Raw genomic sequence first — 24,518 nt, 5'->3', positions numbered from 1 at the left:
GTCATGACTTCCTGAATCCAAGTCATTGATGTAAATGAGAAACTAAGTTGCTCCAAACCTGAGATGCTGTACTTATTGCTTCCCCCCACAAACATATTATAGCTCCTTTAATGAGTCCCCATTATCCTTGAGCAACTTATGCATTCCCAAAATTTACCTTGAATTCTCTGCTTTGCCATGCAGAACTTCCAATTAATTTATATCAAAGTCCCTAATTTTGTCTGCATCATCTCTAATTGGGGAGGGCATATTGCTCATGTCTTTCTATGAGAATATTTGAAGGAAACAATTGTTCAGAATTTTTATAATAGTGCTCATTCTCTGTTTCAAGTCTGTTTGCATCTTCTGTGATTCTCACCCGTTCCCTGACTGCCCTCTTACAATTCAATAGAAGAGCAAAATTCTTAATTTGCATTTTGCCTCCAGATATGCTTTTCTGGTCATCCTTTTAAATTGTTTCTGCATGTTCCTAGATTTATCCCAATGAGAACCTTCCCCTTTCTCCTTGAAATTTGTAGAGGTCAATTTTTTCCTCTTTAGTAAATTAATCTAAAATGAAATAATCAAGTTCTTGCCAGCATTTATGCTCTACTTGAGCCTTTCCTCATCTATATCTAAATCTATCAGCATAACCTTCCATTCACTTCTCCCTCATGCTTGTTTAGCCTCCGCTTAAATGCACCTTTACTATTCACTTTGACCGTTCCCTGTGGTAGTGGATTCTACATTGTTACCGCTCTTTGGGTAAACAAGTTTCTTCTGACTTCCCCATTGGATTTCTTGGTGACTATCTTCTATTGACAGCCTCAACTTTTGCTCTTCCCCACAAGTGGAAACATTCTCTCTGTATCCTCTATCAAAAGCTTTCATAACTTTAAAAAAACTGTATTTAGATCTCCCTGAAGACAGCCTCAGCGGTTGGCTCTTGAGTGCATATGCCTTGTCCCTCAAGACCTGGTTGATGACCACGGTGAGGAACCCCACACAGAGGTATTGGAGAGGTACAACTGGAGCCTTATTACCATCATGGCCCCACTAGAACAAGCTATTAGCTTGCTCATGCTGGAGCATCCAGGATTAGCACACTCATGCTGGAAGTGGACACCATTTTCTGTGCAATGGTGCACACTGCCTCAGGAAATTCTGACAGATGCACTCTCATTTCCCATTGCTGCTCCACAAGTACCCATTTGGAGCCATCCGCGAGGCTCAGCACCTGTGTCCTGTATTCTTAGACGGGGATTCTCTTCTGCTGCCTCTACCTCCAACACCTGGTCCTGCTCATATGTAATGAGCTCCTCACCATTAGCCAGCCTATCTAACTGAGATGTTGGATCCATCAAGGTGAGTGTATCTATACTTAGGTGTGGGTGTGCATCCTCAGTGCCAGTCCTCCTCTGACGACTCCATGGGCTCATCCCTCATCCTCTGCACTGACTCTGGCAATGCACCTAAGGGTGATAAAAGACATGAGTTAGTGGTGAGTGTAGGTGAAATAGGCTGGCTTAATGCAGATGATGACATTTCATTTATTGGCGTCACTTAATTTGTTCTAGGCGGAGGTGAAGCCTGCTTCGTGCATGATTTTCATACATCCTATAATGATTGGGTTTGTCCATGTGTGTTGTGGGGAAGGCACAACAGGGAGGGCCATTTTATTGTGGCTCATTGTTCTTGGTGTTTAGCGATACACCAACAGACATTGGCTATTTTTTTGTATTGCATTTTTCATTGAAGAAGAGTGTATTAGTGTGTTTGCAGGGTGGGAATTATATGATCGTATTTGACAACGGGGAGCTTTTCTGACCATGTTTCATTGAACCGAGGAAATAATTAAACATTTAATTTTTTTTTTTGAGTTTGTATGTTATATACCTATTTATAAATACTTAAAACTACCACACAGTGTAATTTTATAATTTGGAAGGACATGATAACTGATGCAGACTCAGGGGGAGCTGGTGGCATAGGGGCTAGTGGGGCACTGGGCTAGTATTCCAGAGACCCAGGGTAATGCCCTGGGGCAGATGGTGAAATTTGAATCCAATAAAAATCTGGAATTAAAAGTCTGATGATAACCATAAAACTGTTGCTGATTGTCGTAAAAACCTATCTGGTTCACTAATGTCCTTTAGTGAAGGAAATCTGCTGTCCTTACCTGATGTGGCCTACATGTGACTCCAGACCCATAGCAATGTGGGATGGGCAGTAAATGCTGGCCGAGGGCAGTGACTCCCACATCCAGTGAATAAAAAGAAATCATATGACCTTTTAAAACGCAATGCCAACAAATTAAACAAATTAACAAATTAGAATTGTGTAAAAAATCTCATTAACATATTTAGATTTTATGTAAGCACACCGAATTATTGAAGAGTTTTATGTTTTTTATGGCTGAGTAACTTAAATCAACCTATTTTCCTTCTTATCTTCAGGCTGCAGAACGGATGTATGTTAAAGCTGACCGAATCAAGGATGCCATCGACATGTACAAACAAGTGGGACACTGGGAGCAGGCCCACAAGGTTGAGTGTTGACTTCTGATTAAGAATGGAAATCTTTAAGAAGTATTTTTCCACAGTTAGTACACACTATACAATTCAATTTACCCTAATTCACAACTCAAGCGCCACTTAGCCTGGTAGAATGTTTCTTTCATGGAGTGTGAGGGGAAAAATTCCGGCGCTCAGCACCCCCTTGCTCCCTGGAACCGGCAACTTGTGCTGCAGGGTGTAATATAGCACATGTATCAAGATTGACATCCTAGTTTTACCCCATGTGACACAGGCACTTGTCATTGGCATGCTAATTAATGGAACCTACAAAGTTTGGTGGGCTCAGAGACGGAGATCTGAGGGGACACATCCCAGCACTTGCGTTAGGATATGCCACTTTCCAGCACCCATGTGCTTGGCACTCCCCAATTCCCATAATCTGTGACCTTAAGGGCCAACATGACAGTATTGAGTGACATTAAAGTTCTATGAAAAATTAAATTTGAAAATACTCTGGCTGGGAGTATGTTTTGATGTTTCATATCATGATTGATTAACACAGCAAATTTTCAGTGGTATTCACCTTTAGACTGTCTGTTCCACCACGGTTATAAACTCTGACACATTTGTGTCTGTATACAAAAGTCCATTACACAAGATAAACCCCAAAATCCATTATATACAGCAGTGTACAGTGTAGAACAGTGTACAGTGCCATCTTAATTTATAATTCATAAAGACATGGTTATAATTCTAAAGTGAAACTTTTCTTTTTGAACTGTTGTAGTTGGCTATGAAGTGCATGAAGCATGAAGATGTGGCTGTTCTGTATATTAATCAAGCGCAAGAACTAGAAAAGAAAGGAAAATACAAGGATGCTGAAAGGTGACATATTGAATATTATGCTGTTAGTAATAGAGAATTACCAAGCTTGTTTACTTGTAATTTTTGTTTGGCATAAGAAGTCCATATTAGTGCTAACCTTCCACAAAAACAGTAATCGCAATTCTATGTACCCACACACAACACCCTACCTGTTTTCCACCACCCCCACCTTTAATATCCATTTATCGCCCGTTCCTTCAACCACCTCACTAACTTATTCTTAGAATCATAGAACCAGAGAAAAGTTATGGCACAGAAGGAGGCCATTCAGCCCATCATGTCTGCGCTGGCCATAAAAAGAGAAAAAAATAAGCTAGCTGCTCATCTTTAATGCCACTTTCATCACCACTAGCCTTACAGGTTACAGCACCTCAGGTGCATATCCAGGTATCTTTTAAATGAGTTGAGCGTTTCAGCCTCAACCACCAATTCAGGCAGTGAATTCCAGACACCCACCACCCTCTAGGTGAAAAGGTTTTCCCTCATGTTCCCTCTAATCCTTCTACCAATCACCTTAAATCTATGCCCCCTGATAATTGACCCCTCAGCTTGGGGAAACATTCTTTCCTGTCTACCCTTTTTATACAACCTCATAATTTTGTATGCCTCAATTAGGTTACCTCTCAGCCTCCTCTGTTCTAAGGAAAACAACCCTAGCCTATCCACCCTTTCTTCATAGCTGCAATTTTCAAACCCTGGCAACATTCTTGTACTCTCTCCAGAGCAATTATGTCCTTCCTGTAATGTGGTGACCAGAACTGTATACAAAATTCCAGCTGTGGCCTAACCAGCGTTTTATACAGTTCCATCATTGCATCCCTGCTTTTGTATTCAATACCTCGTCCACTCCAAGGTCTCTCACTTCCTCAACCCCTCTCAACATCCTCCCATTTACTGAGTATTCCCTTGCTTTTTTGCCCTCCCCAAATGCATTACCTCACACTTCTCTGGATTGAATTCTATTGCCATTTTTCCGCCCCCTCAATCAAACCATTGATATCATCCTGGAGATAACAGCTATCCTCTTCACTATCAAGTACGTGGCCCAATTTTGTGTCATCCGCAAATTTCCCAATCAAGCCTCCCACATTCAAGTCCGAGTCACTAATATATACAGCAAACAGCAAGTGCCCCAATACTGAGCCCTGTGGAACACCACTGGGAACCACTTTCCACTCGCAAAAACATCCATCGACCATTACCCTTTGTTTCCTGTCACTGAGTCAATTTTGGATCCAACTCGCCACCTTCCCCTGTAGCCCATGGGATCTCACTTTTCTGACCAGTCTGCCATGTGGCACCTTGTCAAATGTCTTACTGAAATCCATTTAGTTAATGATACATTTACTGCATCACTCTCATCAATCCTCTTCGTTACTTCCTCAAACAATTCTTTTAGGTTAATAAGACATGACCTTTCCCTAACAAAACCATGCTGACTATCCCTGATTAATCCATGCCTTTCTAAGTGACAGTTTATCCTGTCTCTCAGAATTGATTTCAATAATTTGCCCACCACTGAAGTCAGACTGACCAGTCTATAATACCCTGGCCTATTCCTCGCACCCTTTTTAAATATTGATATAATGTTCACAGACCTCCAATCCTTTTATACCTTACCTGTATCTAGTGGGGATTCAACAATGATCCTCAGAGCTTCAGCTATATCCTCCCTGGCTTCCTTTAACAACCTGGGATGTTCAATGGCATTAGCATCACTGAATCCCCCACTATCAACATCCTGGGGGTTACCATTGGCCAGAAACTGAGCTGGACTAGCCATATAAATACTGTGGCTACAAGAGCAGGTCAGAGGCTAGGAATTGTGCAATGAGTAACTCTCCTCCTGACTCCCCAAAGCCTGTCTACCATCTACAAGGCACAAGTCAGGAATGTGATGGAATACTCCCCACTTGCCTGGATGAGTGCAGCTCCAACAACACTCAAGAAGCTGGACACCCGTCCAAGACAAAGCACTCTGCTTGATTGGCACCAGATCTACAAACATTCACTCCCTCCACCACCGACGCACAGTAGCAGCAGTGTGTACCATCTACAAGATGCACTGCAGAAATTCACCAATGCTCCTTAGACAGCACCTTCCAAACCCACGACCACTACCATCTAGAAGGACAAGAGCAGCAGTTAGATGGGAACACCACCACCTGGAAGTTCCCCTCTAAGTCACTCACCATCCAACTTGGAAATATATCACCGTTCCTTCACTGTCGCTGGGTCAAAATCCTAGAACTCCCTAACAGCACTGTGGGTGTACCTACACCACATGGACTGCAGCAGTTCAAGAAGGCAGCTCACCACCACCTTCTCTAGGGCAATTAGGGATGGGCAATAAATGTTGGCCCAGGCAGCAAAGTCCAATTCCTGTGAATTAATTTTTAAAAAAATTCTCAGAGGCTATGTGAAGATCTATGGAGTGTCCTCACTGCATGTCGTTATCATCCTCCTGCAATCAAGCCACTATTAGGGCCTCCACTGCATCTCCATGACAGGAGCATTCTCACAGAGGGTATGTGCGTTGCCATAAACTAGACTGGAGTCAAACGTTCATAGATACAATGTGAGGATCTATTGTGTCTCCTCACTGCATGTCGTCATCATCTTCCACAAATCTAGCATCCATGATGGCCTTCTGAGTGCGCCTGCCTCGTCTGGCCAGTGCAAGGGCCTCATCGCCATCATCGTCACCTTCGAGGACCTCCTCATCCCCGTGGACATCCTCCTCGTCAGAGTAGAAGTGCAGCTCCTACATCGCCTCCTCATGCAGCTTCTCCCTGTTGCAGCGCCAGGTTATAAAAGGCGCAGCAGGCGATGACGATGTGACACCCTCCGTGGACTACACTGCAGCACTCCACCATACTGGTCCAGGCACCGGAACCTCATTTTTAGCATCCTGATGGTTTGTTCCACCAAGTTGTGAGGTGCAACATGAGCCTTGTTACACCTTCGCTCTGCTGCAGTCTGAGGCTGCCACACGGGTATCATCGGCCACATCCTCTGTGGGTAGCCCTTGTCCCCGAGTGGCCATCCTTGCAGCTTCTGTGGACCCTGGAAGGTGTCAGGGATCTGTGATGGACTGAGAATGTAGGAGTTGTGCGCACTCCCTGGGAACCATGCGCAGACCTGCAGGGTGCGTTTGTGGTGGTCACACACCAGCTGCACATTCAGTGAATGGAATGCCTTGTGGTTAACATAGTTGACCGCGCATTGCGACAGAGATCTGAGCGTCACGTGAGTGCAGTCAATGGCAGCCAACACCTGTGGGAAACCTGAGATCTGGGCGAGTCCAATTGCTGTTGCATCCTGGCTGACCTGATCCTGGGCGAAATGCACAAAATTGTGTGCCATCATTAAAATGGTATCTGTGACTTCATGGATGCGTTTATGGGGGAGGCTTGTGATATCCCACAGAGGTCACCCGTGGAGCTGTTAAAGGAGCCACTGGCATAGCAATTGAGTGGAGCTGTCATTTTCACAGCACTGACAGTGGATGCCCTCCATGTCCCCATGGCACCAAATCCTGCAGCTGTGACCACCAGTTCCGTAGACCTGTGCAGTCTTCGGCGACACTGGTTCACGATCATCTGCAGGAATGAAAGGCAGCATCTATAGACCCTGGGTCTAGCTAAGCGCTGATTAGCGACAGCTCGCTGTGGCTCTTCGGCAACATGTGCAGGAGCATCAGCCGCCCCTTCTTCCAGAGGGTGCTCCTCCGTCTGCACAGCCAGGTAGCTCAGTTGCTCTCTTGTCCATCGTCTCTGCTCTCTGTAAGCCATGAGGCATACACTGGTTCACCAGGTTCCATGCTCCTAATGTTGTACTCCTGCAGGATGAAGGAAAGGGATGCGTGGGTTAGCATGGGTGTACTAAGAACCTCTCTTGGTTAAGTCTGAAGGCCCCTTAACGCATCCTGGAGAGTTCTGGCCACCACTTGGATGGCCAGAGTTTAGTGCGCTGCTTGGCTGCCCAAAACCCTACCCACCTCCACCCCACTCCACCCGACCGATTGGCAGCAGCTTTGTCCATTGGACTGTGTGCTGTGCTCTCAGCTCAGGCACAGGCATTCTCCTAACCCGCACTGAAAGGCTGCACTGTTAGCTTGAACCTTGGGGGAGACTGGTCCAAAGCAGGATGATGACATTGCAAGGGGCTGAGCACCTCCACAGGTGACTGCTACATAGCCAGCTTTTGCAAGGAGATTGTACAACATGCCCAGTTATTCAATTGTTCTGCAGTCCATCAAAACACTCATTAGTTTGCAATCTGTGCCCGAGGGGTGAAAGGCTCTGGAGCACTTGGTGGTACTTTGATGCCTCTGTGTTGCTTGAGTGGGCAAAGAAGCTCGAGGCCTGACTCCAATCATATCAATTTGGCAGTGCCTGAATTGTCTCAGCTACAGAGCATTGGTCACTTTAGACAAGGTATGCCTAATGCATGGCTGCTTCCCTCACCCACCACCCCTCTTAACCCCGCATGTGCTTGTGTGCTACCTTCAGCCGCAGGGCAGCCCTTGCACCACCCCCCCATGCACCTCAACCTTGAAGTTCAACAGGCGACCCGGGCGAGCGCTGTACAATATTACTGTGTACTCGCATCCAAGTTCCCCTCAAAGTGCAGGCCGCCAAGTGCACACCTATATACTGTTGTGAAGCATGTCAGCGTGCAATCACACCAATGTGGATGGTCCATCCAGGTCGGGGGGAGATGATCCCGGTGCGCTGGCATTATAATGATATGCTGATATATTACAATGAGGTTCCTGATGTCCAATGGTGGGGAAGGCGGCCCGCCATTGGCGAGCGGAGCAGACAGTCGCAAACTGGTTTCACGATGTTGTGAAAGCAATTTTTGGCCGCCTTGCCATATTGTCCGCTCATGCCAGCGGACATGCCTGATGCCAGTGGGCATAGAAAATCCCAGCCTAAATCTAAAATTGCACCCCCTCTCGTTGGGCTTGTTACGTGCTGGCTGAAAAAGTTCCCTTGAATGCAGTTCAAGAATTTTGTGCCCTCTGTGCTCTTCACACTGTTCATATCCCAATTGATATTAGGGTAGTTGAAATCTCCAGCTATTATTGCCCTGTTATTTTTTTCACTCAGAAATTTGCCTACATATTTGCTCTTCTAACTCCCTTCCACTATTTGGGAGTCTATAGTACACCCCTAGCAGTGTGGCTGCCCCTTTTTTATTTCTGAGCGCAACCCATATGGCCTCATTTGATGCTTCATTTAGTATATTATCCCTCCTCACAGCTGCATTTGTCCCTTTGACCAATAATGCTACAACCCCACATTTTTTATCCCCCCTCTATCCTGCCTGAAAACTCTGTATCTAGGGATGTTGAGCTACCATTTTTGCCCCTCTTTAAGCCAGGCTTCAGTAATGGTGATGATATCATTCCACCACGTATCCATCTGTGCCCTCAGCTCATCGGCTTTATTTGCTATACTCCTTACATTTACTTGGACACCTTTTAACACTGCCAAATTCCTGTGCTGTACACTTTTTAACCTGTGCTGCTTCTGTCTCCCAGAGCTAGTCACTAATTCTCCATCTCACATTCCCTGCTCTGAATTTGGCCTCAGGTTCCCAGCCCCCTGCCAATTTAGTTTAAACCTCCACCTAACAGCACTAGCAAATTTCCCTGAGAATATTCGTTCCAGTCCTGTTCAGGTGTAGAGCATCCCGCTTGTGCAGGTCTCATCTTCCCCAGAAGCAGCCCCAATGCCTCAGAAATCTGATGCCTTCCCTCCCTACACCAGCTTTCCAGTCACGTGTTCAATCTCTCTGTTCTCCTATTTCTATACTCACTTGCACGTGGGACTGGGAGTAATCCTGAGATTACTGCTTTAGAGGTGCTTTTCAATCTCCTTCCTTGCTCCCTGAAATCTGTTTTCTGGACCACATCCCCTTTCCTACCTGTCACTGGGATCAGCGTGGACCACAACCTCTGGCCGATCACCTTTCCCCAGAAGAATGTCCTGCAGCCGCTCCGTGACACCCTTGACCCTGGCACAAGGGAGGTAGCCTACCATCCTGGAGTCACGTCTGTAGCCACAGAAATGCCTGTCCGTTCCCCTAACTAACAAATCCCCTAACACTACTGCTCTTCCCTCCTGTACAGCAGAGCTGCCTGTAGTGCCACAAACCTGGCTCTAGCTGCACTCATCCAAGGAACCAACGCCCGCACCAATTTCCAAAACGGAAAACCGATTGGCAAGTGGGACCCCGGGGGACTCCTGCACTACCTGTCTAGTTCTCTTGGACTGCTTGGTGGTCACCAATTCCGTTTCTGCCTCCAGGCTCCTAAGCTGCAGTGTGACCACCTCTCTGAACGTGCTAAGCACGTGCCTCATGGATGCGCCACTGATTCCAGCCGCCGCTCAAGCTCCAAAACACGGAGCTCAACGTTCTGCAGCTGGTGACTCTTCCTGCACATGTGGTCGTCTAGGACACCGGTAGCGTCCACGACTTCCCACATATTACAGGACACACATTCCACACGACCGAGCTGTCCTGCCATTGCTTCAGTTTACTTCCCTTATGTTAACTTTAATTTACTTTGGTTTACTTACACTACTTTATTTTACCTGGCCTTGACTTAACTTTACTTCCTTATTGCTTGTGTTTCTTACTGAAATCCAAGTAGCTCCTTTTAAGAAGCATCTGTATTTCTAATTTTCAGCTACTTGAAGACCCTCCCTAACAGCAGCTTCTCACCAACCGATGAACTTGTGTTCTTCCTGTGATGTCATTCCTGGAGGTTTTCAAACCTCAGCCCTGTCATTCAGCTTTTCAACTCCTGTCTCCTGCAGGCTGAGAAAGATAGAGAAAGAATAAGAGAAGAGGACCTCCCTCCCCTCCTCCCCAAACTCCCTTCTCATCAAACTTGCAGCAATTCCACTTTGTAAAGACATAAGATTTTGAGGTTTTTGGCGAGAGGAGGGAGACAGAATGGAAAGTGAGTGGTTCGTTCGCTCCTAACCTGGCGCCCCCCCCCCCCCCCCCCCCCCCCCCCCCCCCCAGCATGGTGAATCAAGTGTCGGGATTGCCAATTAGCAACTGCCTGTTGGGAAGACAACCAACTAGTGATGCAAAGGGGGGCTCCGTGCCCAATTAGGTGTCTAGGCTGGGACATCATGTAGGAGAGTGTCAGTCATGGCCATCAATTTAAAGGCCCCCTGACTGCACAATCTTCTTATTTCTTATGGTAGGCCCAAAACAGTGAATAAATGAAGTCAGAAAACATACAGATGCTGCCACCTGCACCAGCAGACTCTGTTGCCACATGCAGCCATGATCCCATTGTCAGGCCTTTTCTTCTACCCTTGTGCTACCTCCTTATACCTGGCATAAAGTACTGTAAATGTTTTCACCTCCAACCCCTGAAAAATGGAGTGGGCAATGAAAAATTACATGGAGTTGGGTCTTTAACAAATTCAGTAGCTTGCATATAAATTGCATATTAAATGGCAAGACACAACCAAGACAGATCCCACTATTTTCTCAGCAGCCCACCCAGACGTCAGTGATCACTGTGAGTTACGAAAATCATTCAAACAGCCTTCCCCAACAGGGGTTTCAGCTCCTGTCCTTCAAGGATTTGGCCTCTGATTTCCTTTCAATCAGTGAGTTATCAGGCAACAGGACTCAAACTCAGAATGCCCCAATGACTGCTCACCTCTTAACTGCTAAATCTCTTTGCCATGACTGCATCCCACTGGTTTTACAAGGCTGTGCTGCAGCATCTAATCACTGGCACAATTCCAGCTTCCTGGTTTCACTTAGCAAAAAACCCACACCTCCTGGGTTTTTCTTTGCCCAACTCCCAGCTTCACGAAGCAGACAGCCTCTACAGCTTCACTGAGCTGACACTGCTCCCAGGCTTTTCTTGTGCCCCAGCCCCCTGGCTGCACTGCTGCCACCCTCCTCGGCACACACCCAGCCCTGTGGTCATGTTTTGGTGCTGCACAGCAGGTCATGTGAGCAAGGTGTTTGTGCCACCTCCCCATGCAGATGCACTGCTGCCTCTGGCCGAACCCTTCAGCATCTGTTCTGAGGCAGGGCCTGGAAGCTTATGCTCGCCAACTGTCACTGGAACTAAACACAATGTCATTGAGAGGTCTTCAGCAAAAACAAAAACACTTCAAGCCATCCCCAAGCAGCTGTCAACGAACACCTGGACACGAAGCATGCATGGTCTGTACCCTGTCACACACTCTGCTTGTGCCGGAGCCCCAGGCATCCTGGGAGTTGTCATCCTCGGTCTCCGTCCCAAAAAGAGACAAAATTTAAAGAGAGGTTCCCTCACACCAGTGCCTTCTCAGTTTTCACCCTTACTTTCCTTATCATCCTAGGCTGCATCCCATCAGTTCCTGGTTGCTTTATCAACTTTAAGTACAGCCAGCCTTTCTATTCCTACTCTTTATCAATTTTTAACCCATCCAGTATCTCAATTACCACCTCTTTCACTATGACTTTGGCAGCATCTTCTCCCTTGCTAAAGACAGGTGCAAGTATTCATTTTGTATCTCTGCCATGCTTTGTCTCCATGCATCGATCCCCTTTTTAGTTCCTAATAGCCCCAACTCTGCTCTTGGTAACATTTTATTATTTACCCGCCTAAAAAAGGTGTTTAGATTTCTTTTTATGTTAGCTGCCAGTCTCTTCTCATACTCCTTTTCCTTTTACACTTTCCCACTGAACTTTCTGTATTCAGCCTGGTTCTTACTTGTATTTTCAACCTGATCTCTGTCACACAGACCCTTTTCCTGCTTCATTTTACTCTCTAGCTTTTTTGGCATCGAAGGAGCTTTAAATTTGCTTGCTCTACCTTTCCCCCTTGTGGGAATGTACCTCGCTTTACCCAAATGATCTCCTCTCTTTAAAGTCCACCCATTGTTCCATTACAGTTCAGACTGTCAGTTTTTGATTCCAGTTTATACGGGACAAATCTGCTCTCACCTTAGTGAAATTGGCCCTCCTTCAGTTAAATATTCTGGATTGCTCCTTGTCCTTTCCCATAGCTAATCTAAATCTAGCGTTGCTATGGTCACTGTTCTCTAAATGCTCCCCTACTGACATTTGATCCACTTGCCCCACCTCATTTCCCAGAATCAGATCCAGCTTCTTCATTGGTCAAGAAAACTTGCTTGGATACACTTCAGAAACTTTTCCCCCTCTCTGCCCTTTACACTATTACCATTCCAATCTATATCAGGATAATTAAAGTCCCCCATTGTCACTAGTCGATAGTTTTTGCACATCTCTGTAATTTCCATGCAAATTTGCTCATGGTGTCATTCCCTTTATTTGGTGGCCTATAAAATACGGCCAGTATAGTGTAATGGTACCCCTTGTTTCTTAATTCTAGCCAAATAAATTCTGCGCTTGATCTTTCCAGGCCATCCTCTCCCTCCAGCACTGTAATATTCTCCTTAATCAATACTGCCATCCCCTTCTGTTTTTTCCTTCCTTGAACACCTTGAATCCAGGCATAATTAGTACCCAGTCCTGCCTTTTTTTTTGACCAGATCTACTATTGCTGCAACATCATATTCCTATGTGGCTATCTGCATTTGGCAGCTCACCAACCTTATTTATCATGCTTCTTGCATTCATGTATGTGCTCAGTAAACCTAATTTAGACCTTATTACATTCGCTCTTGGCTGACCCCAGCTTACTATTTCTTACTCCAGTGTTTTGTCCTTCTACTCTATTTCTTACTCCAGTGCAGTGTCCTTCCCAATCCTTTGTGCAAGTTATTTCTTCTTTCTAATGTTGCATCCTGTTGCTGATTCCCCTGTCAAGTTAGCTTGAGCCCTCCCCAACAGCAATAGCAAGCCACCCCATGAGGACATTTGTCCCAGCTCAGTTGAAGTGCAACCCATCCAACCTCCCCTAGGACCAGTCCCAAAGTCCGAGGAATCTAAACCCTCTCTCCTGCACCATTCTCCGGCCATGTATTCATCTGCTCTATTATATTACTGTACTCACTAGCACATTTCTGCAGGAGTAATCCAGAGATTGCAACCTTTGAGGCCTGCTTGCTAGTCTCCTTCCTGTCTCCCTAAAATATGCCTGCATGACATCATTTCTTTTTCTACCAATGTCATTAGTACCAATATGGACCATGACGTCTGGCTGTTCACCCTCCTTCCTCAGAATGTTTTGCAGCCATGCAGTGACATCCTTGACCCTGGCCCGAGGGAGGCATCATATGCAGTGGCAGATTCACCTGCAGTTCCGTACTATTGTTTTCCGGATCTTCCTTGCCCCCTCCGCCCCACCTGCCCCACTCCTGTATGGCTAAGCCACCTGTGGCACTATGGTGCTCTGGCTGCACTCTCCTGGAGAACCATCATTCTTCCCTGTATTCAGGACTTGGTATACTTGGGAGACTCCTGCACTACATGCCTGATCTTCCTGTTCTGCCTGTTGGTCATCCATTCACCCTATGCTTTGCACACCCTTGAGCTGTGGGGTGACTGTATCTAGACATGTGCTATCCATGTAGCTCTCGTCCTTATGAATACATGCAATGATGCCAGCTGTTGCTCAAGCCCTGAAACCCAGAGCTTGAGCTCAGGTTCCTCCAGCTATGGTTGTCCAGAATACAAGAAGTGTCCTGGAGTCTCCACATGGAACAGAATGTTCAATCCAAGGGACTGAGGTGCTCTCCCAGCCTCTGTTTATTAGACTACTAACTAAACCTTCCAGAAATGAAACTTAAGACTCAAATATTCACCAGCTACTCACCAATCTGCTTTCCTTGTACTGACATCACTTTATTTTGTAGGGAGGTTAACTTAAATGCTTTACTTAGCTCATACCTAGAGATCTCATGTTTTAATTTAATTAAAAATTAGGAATTCTTTAATGTTACCAACCCTCTTTATTTAATTTTAACTTCATCCCCCAGATCTGATTAATTAATTAAACACCTGATTGTATATTGCATAATTATCATGTTATGATATATACAACATGCTAAGTTAAGGTTTATGTATTTAATGAAATTGGCTTACTTTTCATTTTTATACTAATTGTGGTTTAGGTTATGTTATAGGACGATCAACTTGTACTTAAACTGTGCCCACGTCCCACCCACCTCATCTCCTTCTGCAGTGATGCCACAATGTTTCACTCTCTCTCTGAAAAAAATTGCAGAGACCACTACACTGCTCCCAGTCTTGTTTTCTATACGGCTCCGCTCCTGGCATAGCTCTTTATACTCTTAAGTGCCTGTATCAAAATTCCCTGTATTCTCCTCTTTCCTAATGAAAACAGGCTCAATTTTTAAAGATTGCCTTAATATTTGTATTTCTTCATACCAAGCAGCATCCTAGTCAATCTGCACTGTACCCTCTCTATTGCCTCAACATCTTTCCTATACTATGGAGTCCAAACCTACACATAGTATGCCACCTGTGGTCTTGCTAAAGTTTTATCTAGATTCACCATTACTTTTAAATTTTTATATTCTTTACCTCTTGCCATAAAACTCAATTGCATTTGGCTTTTTTTATGGTCCTATCCACTTGAGGTACTATTTTATTGTTTTGTGATCCTGAACCAACAAATCTCACTGCTTTAGCACATCACAGAACAGACCAGGCAGGTCAAGCGGAGGCGATGGTGCAGTGGTATTGTCACTGGACTAGTAATCCAGAGGTTTGAATCCTGTCATGACAGATGGTGGAATTTGAATTCAATAAAAAATCTGGAATTAAAGTCTAATAATGACCATGAAACCACTGCAGATTGTCGTAAAAACCCATCTGGTTCACTAATGTCCTTTAGGGAAGGAAATCAGCTGTCCTTATCTGGCCTACACGTGACTCCAGACCCACAGCAATGTGGTTGACTCTTAAATGCCCCCTCAACAAGACAATTTAGGATGAGTAATAAATGCTGGCCTAGCCAGCAACACCCATACCCCATGAAGAATAAAACGACATTCCAATTTCTACTGCATGGTTTCTAGTACATTATTTTTGATTTACAAAGTCTCTTCTTTAAATGTCTTGCTTTCTAAACCTGTTTTAGGTCCTGTTTATTATCTCTTGCACTCCTAGGGGATTCCTATAAACTATGAAAGTGGGTAGTTAGTCTTCAGAATGATGTATAGATAGTATCTATTCACAGTGCTTCCCCGTTTGAAGGTCACAAAATGTGTACTTGCATAGTGCAGTGCTTTTCTCCACCAGGTATGAGATGGATGTACCACTGAATGAACTGGCTAAGAACTGAAAATAAACCTAGTCTAGAAGGTTTCTTCTGAGTTATGTATTGTTAAATTGTAAATACCCTTTTTACAAAGGTATTTAAAATTTTGCCACGCACAGTACATGGAGGAAGGTTTCTCCATCTCTTTTCCATACACTGTTGGATATCATGTGATTAGATACCTGCAACCACAGGAGTACGTAAAAGGCATTATAGCCACTGTGCTGAAATGTAGTTCAAAGATTATTGCATTTGTATCTGATGTTCTATGCTAATATGAACAAATCAACCAATTTATTTCTATGTTGTTGATGTAGTGACAATTTGATTTTGCTGCAGGTTGTACATTACAGTGGATGAACCTGATTTAGCAATCACAATGTATAAGAAGCTTAAAATGTATGATGACATGATTCGACTTGTAGCAAAATATCACAAGGACCTACTCACAGACACCCACCTTCATCTTGCAAAGGTAGGGGTTAGTGAATGAATACAGGTTTACTATATTCTAGATTTACCTTTCAACAACTGGCAGCGCTAGCTCACTGCAAAAGTATACGGGTAGGGTGTTATAGTGTCATATAGGTCTGAAAACTGTAACATAAAATTGCAGTAAAAAGACAACTTATTTTAAAATATTTTATCTCCTATTTTTAAAAGAAAAAATATGGTTTTGCTATAGTATGCTCATAATCAGGTGGTTGACTGTGCTACAAACGCTTCAGATATATAAAAGATGGCATTATAAGGATTGAACCCATAAATGTATACTTTTAGAAGTAACAAATTCACATTAAAGCCTTTGCAGATGCAGTTATCCAAAAAAACTAAATTCAGAATTCAATTTCAATATTTATCTGACAATCTACAATTGTGTTGTTATAGGAACTGGAAAGTGAAGGCCGTTTTCGAGAAGCTGAGTACCATTACTTGGAAGCAAAAGAATGGAAGGCAATCGTGAACATGTACCGTGTCAATGACATGTGGGATGAAGCATACAGGGTAAGAAGATCTACTCTATATACCAGTATGGCTAAGTTTTATGTTCCTCACAAGCTGGGAGTGACGGGGTCTGGTGTGGGGTCTGGTAGCTCATGGGAAACCCGAAGTAAGCGCAGTGTGTCTGTCGGTGGCTTTTTAACCCAACCACTGCGTTATCACGTTATTTCCAATTTAGCGTGAGTGGGTCTATTGACAACCCACATGAGTTGATTTCAACCCTTGTATTGAATGGGACACTCCAAATATTGAATTTGATGGATTTTTGGAACCGGATGTGTAACAGAAGGAATTGACAGAATGGAATCCAGATGCTCAAATGCTGTGCCTCACTTTAGTGTAGCCTCTTTGTGTATGATGCCAAGGGCTGCAAGGGCTCACAAGAAGATTTTATTCCCTAATTACAGGAGGAAGAAGTATACTGGTGAAATAAAGAAGGCCTGACTGGAGGTTGCCCATGAAGTTAGCAACAGGAGTGTAGTGCCATGTTCATGGATTCAATGCTAAAAGCAGTTTAATGACCTAAGCAGGGCAGGAAAGGTCAGTCCTGTGGCACATTTACAGAGATCCTGGTGTGCGTATCACCCCATACTCTGCCTACTCAAGCCTATCCCAGTACATCAGTCTCCTCACAAATTTACCTTGCAAGTACACCCATCCCTCTCTGTCTACACATTTCCCTACATCTGTCTGTCCACTTGTGACATTTGCTCTCATCTTTATACAATGTCTTTCCCTCATAATCACTCTGAATGAATGCTCTCCATCCATCTGTTCAATATATGCCATTGTTTTCACTCTTTTCTGGCTTGTAGGATATAAGGGCACAGGGCACGAGGGAGAGGCAGCGAACTAGAGGTGGTCATCCAACCATCTCTCAACTAACAGCTACAAAGGAGGAAGCAGTAAACATCAGTGGTGGTTTTGCATGCTTGACTGTCTGAGATGGGGGCCTCCCAACCAGCTGGTAATAGAATTACATTTTTCGTATGGTTGGGAAAGCAGTTATAGTTCCATATCACTTAATCCATTCAACAGTTTCAGCTGGTGCAGTGTGAATGGTTGTGATGCCACCAAGAATGGACCTCTCAGGGCATGAGTTCACTATGTGGGAAATGGCCTGACTTGGATGACCACAATCACAATTTGAGCTGTTGGTTATGTTCCACTTGTGGAGTAAGTGGCCACATCTTCCCTGGCCTGTTCTCAAACGGTTGAGGGTTGCCCAGATTTTCAATGGAAGGTTGAAACCTGGACTTCGCTGCCCATGTCAGTTACCAGTTTGCGATTGGTGATGTTTGTAATCACCCAGGAGGTGGAGTTGTTATCAGATTATAGAGTGTGGAGTGTGTTCCAGCAGGGACTATAGGATTTCAGACTGGTGCATGGGCTTATTTTGAGGTCCTGTGTCGGTGGGACTGCTTCATTAACTGTCAGCCGATCGTGTTCTTTGAGGAGGATGTTTTACCTGTGGATATCAGAAAGTTCAATGTGATAGCGCAGGGAGTCACTTGAGCTATGTTGGTCTCAATGTTCCTGAAATAATCCTCGACTTCCCAAAGGTGGTTATCTACCACGTTTGTGAGGCGGCTCCTGAGCCAGGTTGAGCAGCAGTACTCTGCTATTGGGTAGCCCAGGGCGAGCAAAGCAGTGCACAGTGTATTGGTTCTGCTGCCCCAGGTGGTATCTGCCAGTTTCTGTATGAGATTCACTTTTGTCTTGACCCTGGCTGTGATGTTCTGGAGGTGTTGCTGATAGGTCAAGGTGTGGTCAAGAGTGAACTTCAGGTATTTTGGTGTTGGATCGTGGCTGAGTGATCGGCCATTACTCGGCCGACTGGACATTAAATTCTTCCCTGGCCTTTGAGTTCCTTAGATAGAAGGCTGAAATGGCACTATTGACAGCATTTGGTCGAAGTCTCCATTTTCTGAAGTAGGCTTCCAGAGATCTTCAATGAATGCTTTCTCAATATTCTGGCGTTCTTTAGCTTAGGAAGCCAGGGCCAAGGTGCATACGGAACTGTCAGTTGCTGATCATGGAGTTAATCAGTTGTAGGATTTTCACACAGCAGATGATTTTGCAGAGTTTCAGCAGCATGCCCATGTGTCACACTGTGTCATAGGGCACAGGATAAGTAAACAAAGGAGGTTCCTGTCTTCAGGCCTTTCTGGAAACCAGCATCAATGTGGAAGGTCAGTTTCAGGACCTGCTCTGAGCTGTTGTGGTCTGTGTGAAAATCTGCCTGTTGGAAGTCGCCATCGTTGCTTTCAGGTGGGCCTCGGTCTGTTTAGCAGGAGGTGTTCCGGGAGCTTACATGTTATTGAGAGCAGGCACCAGCCCAGAGAGTCAAACTTTGATGGTACCGGTACAGCACATGAGTTTTAACCTGGTAACTCATGAATTACAAGTGAGCAAGTGCAGATGGTGGGTCAGGGACAGTTAGTGGAGAGGATGTGGGATGCTTCAAGCTCTGTTCAGCTGGACATCAATGTACAAGGTGCAGCATCTATGAAGGGGAGAATTCTGGAGCAGCCACAATGCGCACACTTGCAGAGAGATTGGAGAAGTCTGTCTGGAGCATGAGTAACATGATGCCTCAAGCCTTTGCAATGATGTCTTCATGCATTTTAAGAGTAGCCACCTGCATGGAGCATCAAATGCTGCAATCAAATAAGCGCATGTAGGCCTTTACCAATGACTTACAAATGCCATCTTAAGTAGGATCGATGATACCCTAGCCTTGGCCGTTCCTAACCCCAGTGATCTGCAGCGGTGTTCTCCAGCTCATTCTAGCAGGGAAGTGAGGGTAGACCATGAGAGGGATGATGGTGAGAAGTGACATGGAAATGAGGACTTGGCTCAAAGTGCTTCCCACTTCTCACCCATTAACCCCTTCACAGCCAGTACCCCACATGGTGTCTTGTGTCTCGATGGTTGAGTCTGCACCTGCAAAGGTGCAGGTGGAGTAGCCTTTAGTGAGGCCCACACTGGCTCCAAAATACAGAGGATGTCAGCCCAGAACAATTCAGCTGCCAGGGCAGGGATCTAAGCAGCCTGCCTCTGCCTCTGCCTCTACCTCTACTGAAGCCACAGGGGTTACACCACATAGAAGAGCTGGAAGAGAAAGTAAAGATTTGTAATTGCACATGGATGCGTTACATGACGTAATATTAGTATATTTCTGTTTGATTTTTGAACCATATAAATATGGGCCCAAATCTTCTGAGCAGTGGCAATGCAGAAGGTTCTCACGACCCTAGGCTGCTGTGCATTTCTTCCAGAATCTTCCAATGACATACAAATGCCATCTTAAATAAAATTGAGATTCCCTAGCCTTGGCTATTCGTTACTCCATTGATCTGCAGGAGCGGAGTAGAGTCAGGGCAGACTGGACACGCCCACTTTCCACGGCACTAGCTGCCATATTCGGGAGTATGGGATCCGGACTCGGAGTTTGATTTGGTCCACTTAACAGCACATATATGCATTGAATTTCTGGTGACGATGTAACTATTCCAATGATTTTCGAGGACCCATTTCAATACGTGCTTTTCAAGGTCAGGCCCGTGGCAGGTTCTTGTTCTCATGGCATGTTTGGTCTTGAGCATCATCTTCAGGGTGGACTCCTCCTTCCATTCTTGCTCCAGTTTTTTACTAACATTAAATACCCTCGTCGCAGCAGAGCTATTTGGCGAGTTTGCAAACGTTAAGGCTTTCAGTTTGAAAGCAGCTTTGTACTTTGTTCATTTTGTTGGAGGACCCATCCCTGGTTGTCACTTGCCATATGATGTGAGCTGTGCTCTGTGTGAGCGTGTCTTCAACTTCCACGCATCTTCTTAGCAACACAACCCGTATCTGCTTGATCCCATGTGCTGACTTACAGTAAGTAAGTAATGTAGTGTAAGTAAATTGTGCATTTCTGGGATGAAAAATTGAGGTTAGTTACTAATGTGAATATAGCATTTCATAGCTGAAAACGATGGTTGACTTATATGTCGAGTAGGTGCAGAAAAATGGGGTCATCTTGTATGCCAATTGACTTATACGCCACAATTAGTGGTCCTGGTAAGCAAGCTATCAGCCAGGTTTCTTATGCATTTGTGGGTCATGACTGCAAGATCCTGCAAACGCCTCTGGCAGAACCCTGGAAGGAACCAGAGACAACAAAGTTGAGGGCAGTGATAACTTTGACAGTCACTGGTAAAGCATGGCTTCCAGATCCACTTGGCAGCAGGTCTTGTTTTGGCAGGTTGTAACTGTCTTCCACCATCTGACTCCACACCCTGATCCTCTTGAGACATTGATGGTCTAACACATTAAGGAAGCTTATCCTATGCCTGTAGATCCTGTGTGCCGGGTTTAGCCTCCTTTCAGCTACACGACTTTGCAGATCCTCCCTCTCCTGTGGAATTGCAGGTCTGTGAGCAGGAGGCAGTTGCTGTTCCTGCTATGAGTGAGCCAGAAAGTGGTAAATGGCATATAATGTGGGCAAATGTGAGGTTATTCACTTTGGTAGGAAGAGCAAAAAAAACTGAATATTCTTTAAAATGGTGAGAAACTATTTAATGTTGGTGTTCAAAGGGAACATTTGGATGCCCCTCTACATGAAACACAGAAAGTTAACATGTAGGTGCCGCAAGCAATTAGGAAAGCAAATATTATGTTGGCCTTTATTACAAGAGTAAGGAAATCTTGCCACATTTGTAAAGAGCTTTGGTGAAACTACATTTGGAGTACTGTGTGCAGTTTTGGTCCCATACCCAAGGAAGGATATACTTGTCTTAGGGAGGGTACAATGAAGGTTCACCTTGGTGTACAGGACACAATTTCAAAGTTTGCAGATAATACAAAACATGGAAGCATTGTGAACTGTGAGGAGGATAGTGTAGAACTTCAAAGGGGACATAGACAAGTTGGTGGAATGGGCGGACAGGTGGCAGATGAAATTCAGTGCAGAGAAATGTGAACTGATTCATTTTGGTAGGAAGAACATTGTTATGAGGGTGGCAAAGTTGTTACTATTGATAGAGTTGATCTGCAGACACTTCCTGGGTGGAAACATTAAGTTTATTTACAATGTACTCAGCAGCAACTACACATGTGCTTTCAACTCCAACTCAACCTGTACACACACTAACTACCGAGGTAGCTCGCGCTAATCTCCAATTAGTTACTACAGATCATGTGACCTTCCTTAACTAGCATTATTCTTAGAGGTACATTACACACTAAATAAAACTATAATTACTACATCCCTCCCCCTTTAACTCGGCTACATATATTGTATTTACAAGTACAAATTTTTCAAGACAGCATAATATTTACACTGGGTAAGGAATTTGCAAGTTCAGCCTTTGAGGGGGTTTCCTGATATGTGTGGAACATCGCAGCTTCACAACTTCAGATGCTTTGTCAGGAACCTCATTTTCCGGAGTTGCTGAACATCAGGTGCTTCGGTGGGCACTTGCAGTTCTGTATCCCCAACTCTTACAGGAACATCAGACATGTCTGTCCTGGGTTGAGGATCCTCAACAGGAAACGCAGACCTGGTCATGATCACTGGTGGAACCAAATCTTGGTGAATTGGCTCTCTCTTCCTTAAATGGTTCACATGTTTCTGGATGATCCGGCCTTCCACCTCCATGTGGTAAGATCGAGGTCCAGTCACCACTTATTTCACCCAGTAACCACTTTGGTCCTTCTCCGAAGTTCTTCATGTATAGCATCTCTCCCACAGTAAATTTCCTCTCTCGACTATGCCAGTCATATCTAGTTTTCTGGCTTCCCTGACTCCTTTCCATCTTCCCCTCTAAATTCGGCATTATTAAGCTCAGTCTTGCCCTGAGACGGTGTTTCAACAATAACTCTGCAGGTGTGACACTTGTTATGTGAGGCTTAGTCCTGTAATGAAAAAGAAAGCGTGCTGGCTTGGTTGCCAAGGAATCACTTTATTAGCTTTTTCATGCCTGCCTTGAACGTTTGAACTGCCCTTTCGGCCAGTCCATTTGAGGAAGGGTGGTACGGTGCAGTTTTCACATGAGTGATACCGTTGAGGCTGACAAACCATTGAAACTCAGCACTCGTAAATGCCGTGCCGTTATCAAAAATGACTATTTCTGGTTGTCCGTGAATGGCAAAACTTGACATAGTTTCTCAATTATAGCAGCCAACATTAGTGACTTCACCTCATATATGTCCAACCATTTTGTTTGGGCATCGACAATGAACAGAAACATTGTTCCCAGGAAAGGTGCAACATAATCAATTTGTAACCGCGCCCAGGATCTACCTGGCCATTCCCAAGGGTGTAGCGGAGCTGTTGCTGGCAACTTTTGCAGTTGCTGACATTGCACACAGTGCTCCACTAAACACTCTATTTTGCCATCCATCCCAAGCTCCATAGATAGCTGCATTCTATAGTCTTCATTTGAGAAATTCCTGGATAGGCACTGTGTAGTTCAATTAAAAGTGGCCCCCTTCCCTTTGGAGGAACTGTGACTCGTGCTCTCCACAATAGGATGCCACCCTGGCTTTTATTTCATGTCTCATGTGAAGTACGGTTTCATTTAATCAGATACGGGCTCCTGTGACCAACCATGCAGCACTTGTTCTCGTACTTGAGATAGGACTGGGTCTCGACTTGTCCAGTCTCTGATCTGGTGAGCACATACTGGTGAGGGATCTAAGAAATTTAACAGTAAAACAAGTTCCTGTGGAACTGGGACATGCTCAACATTTTCTTGTAAAGGAAAACGACTAAAGGCATCAGATTTTGCAATTTGATTGCGAGGCCTATGTACGAAAGTGTATTCATATGCTGCCAGAATTAAAGCCCTATTACTATTTCTGTATCTTCTTTCTATGTGCCACCTTCTTTCTAGAGTAGACTTTAATCTTGGCCTTCTTTTTGACTTCACTATGGCCAGACTTCTCTCGGATGCAAGCACAACTTGTCTGAACTCAGTGGCTGAGTCTCCCAAAATTTCATGATCAGTCTGCTTCTTGGAAAATTCTGCGACTTTAGCTTCCAAAGCCTCTTTGGCTTCATTTAGCTGATTCTTCAGCTCTTCCATCTCTTTTTTGTATTTGTTTGCTGCCTCCTGGAAAATTGAGCATTGTTGTGTCTTCCCTGCCAACTCATTCTTCAGTTTGTTCAGAGAAGTGCTGAATTTTTTCTGTTTCTCTTCGTACTTTTCCAGAGGTACAAACTCTGACCTGATGGAATCTTGTAGCGTGTGAAGCTCTTTTCCTGTGAAGGTTGCTCACCTTGCCTCGACCTCTCTCATCAAGCAGAGTTTCTTTGAGATTCTTTTGCTGTTCTCCTAGGTTTTGGCTTAAGACAGCCTATATTTCTTCAGGTTGTTGAGTCCTTACACTCTCCTTTTTCAAAACAGGAATGCTTCCAGCTTCCTTTTGGAATCTCTGTGACCAATCAAGGTTGATTTCCCTTAGCCAATTTCACCCTAGAAAGCTTGGTCCTCTGCCTCTCAATACCAACACTGGTAGCTGTGCTGACTGGCTTCCTTATGAAAATTTACTCTGCTTATGCCTTTTACTTGAATGTCTTCACCCATATGTGTTTTGAGATTGGCAACTGTTTCTTCTAAACCTAATTGATGTTCACCATTATTCAGATACCTGAAGGTATGTTCCCCAATTGCTGTAGTGGAAACTCTCATGTCCACTTCCATTCTAACAGGTTTGTCATTTACTTTCACTGTGAAAAATATTGGTTCTGTCTTTCCAACTTTCAGATTAAACGAGTAAATGTCTGAATTTGTTGTTTCAGGCTCTTCTACATTGTAGATTTCAGTGGGCGGCTTCTTTTGTTTACAAGCTTGCTTGAATCTTTCCTTGCACTGCCTCGTCATATGTCCATTTCTGTGACA

At 44.6% G+C, this 24,518-nt stretch overlaps 1 protein-coding gene across 2 annotated transcripts in view; it reads left to right on the top strand.

Annotated features, from left to right (window-relative positions):
- The window catches only part of ift172 (intraflagellar transport 172), a 158,196-nt gene that overhangs the window by 81,676 nt on the left and 52,002 nt on the right, over nucleotides 1-24,518 (top strand). For both annotated transcript variants that reach the window (XM_078541428.1, XM_078541427.1), the window contains 4 exons: nucleotides 2,436-2,525; nucleotides 3,283-3,380; nucleotides 15,967-16,102; nucleotides 16,516-16,632. In XM_078541428.1, the coding sequence (XP_078397554.1) occupies nucleotides 2,436-2,525; nucleotides 3,283-3,380; nucleotides 15,967-16,102; nucleotides 16,516-16,632 (441 nt within the window). The remainder of the gene's footprint in view (nucleotides 1-2,435; nucleotides 2,526-3,282; nucleotides 3,381-15,966; nucleotides 16,103-16,515; nucleotides 16,633-24,518) is intronic.

This window comes from Cetorhinus maximus, chromosome 5 (genome assembly GCF_964194155.1).
Source record: "Cetorhinus maximus chromosome 5, sCetMax3.hap1.1, whole genome shotgun sequence".
NCBI lineage: Eukaryota > Metazoa > Chordata > Chondrichthyes > Lamniformes > Cetorhinidae > Cetorhinus > Cetorhinus maximus.
The sequence above is the reverse complement of the archived record's forward strand: the minus strand, read 5'-3'. Positions and strand labels throughout refer to the sequence as shown.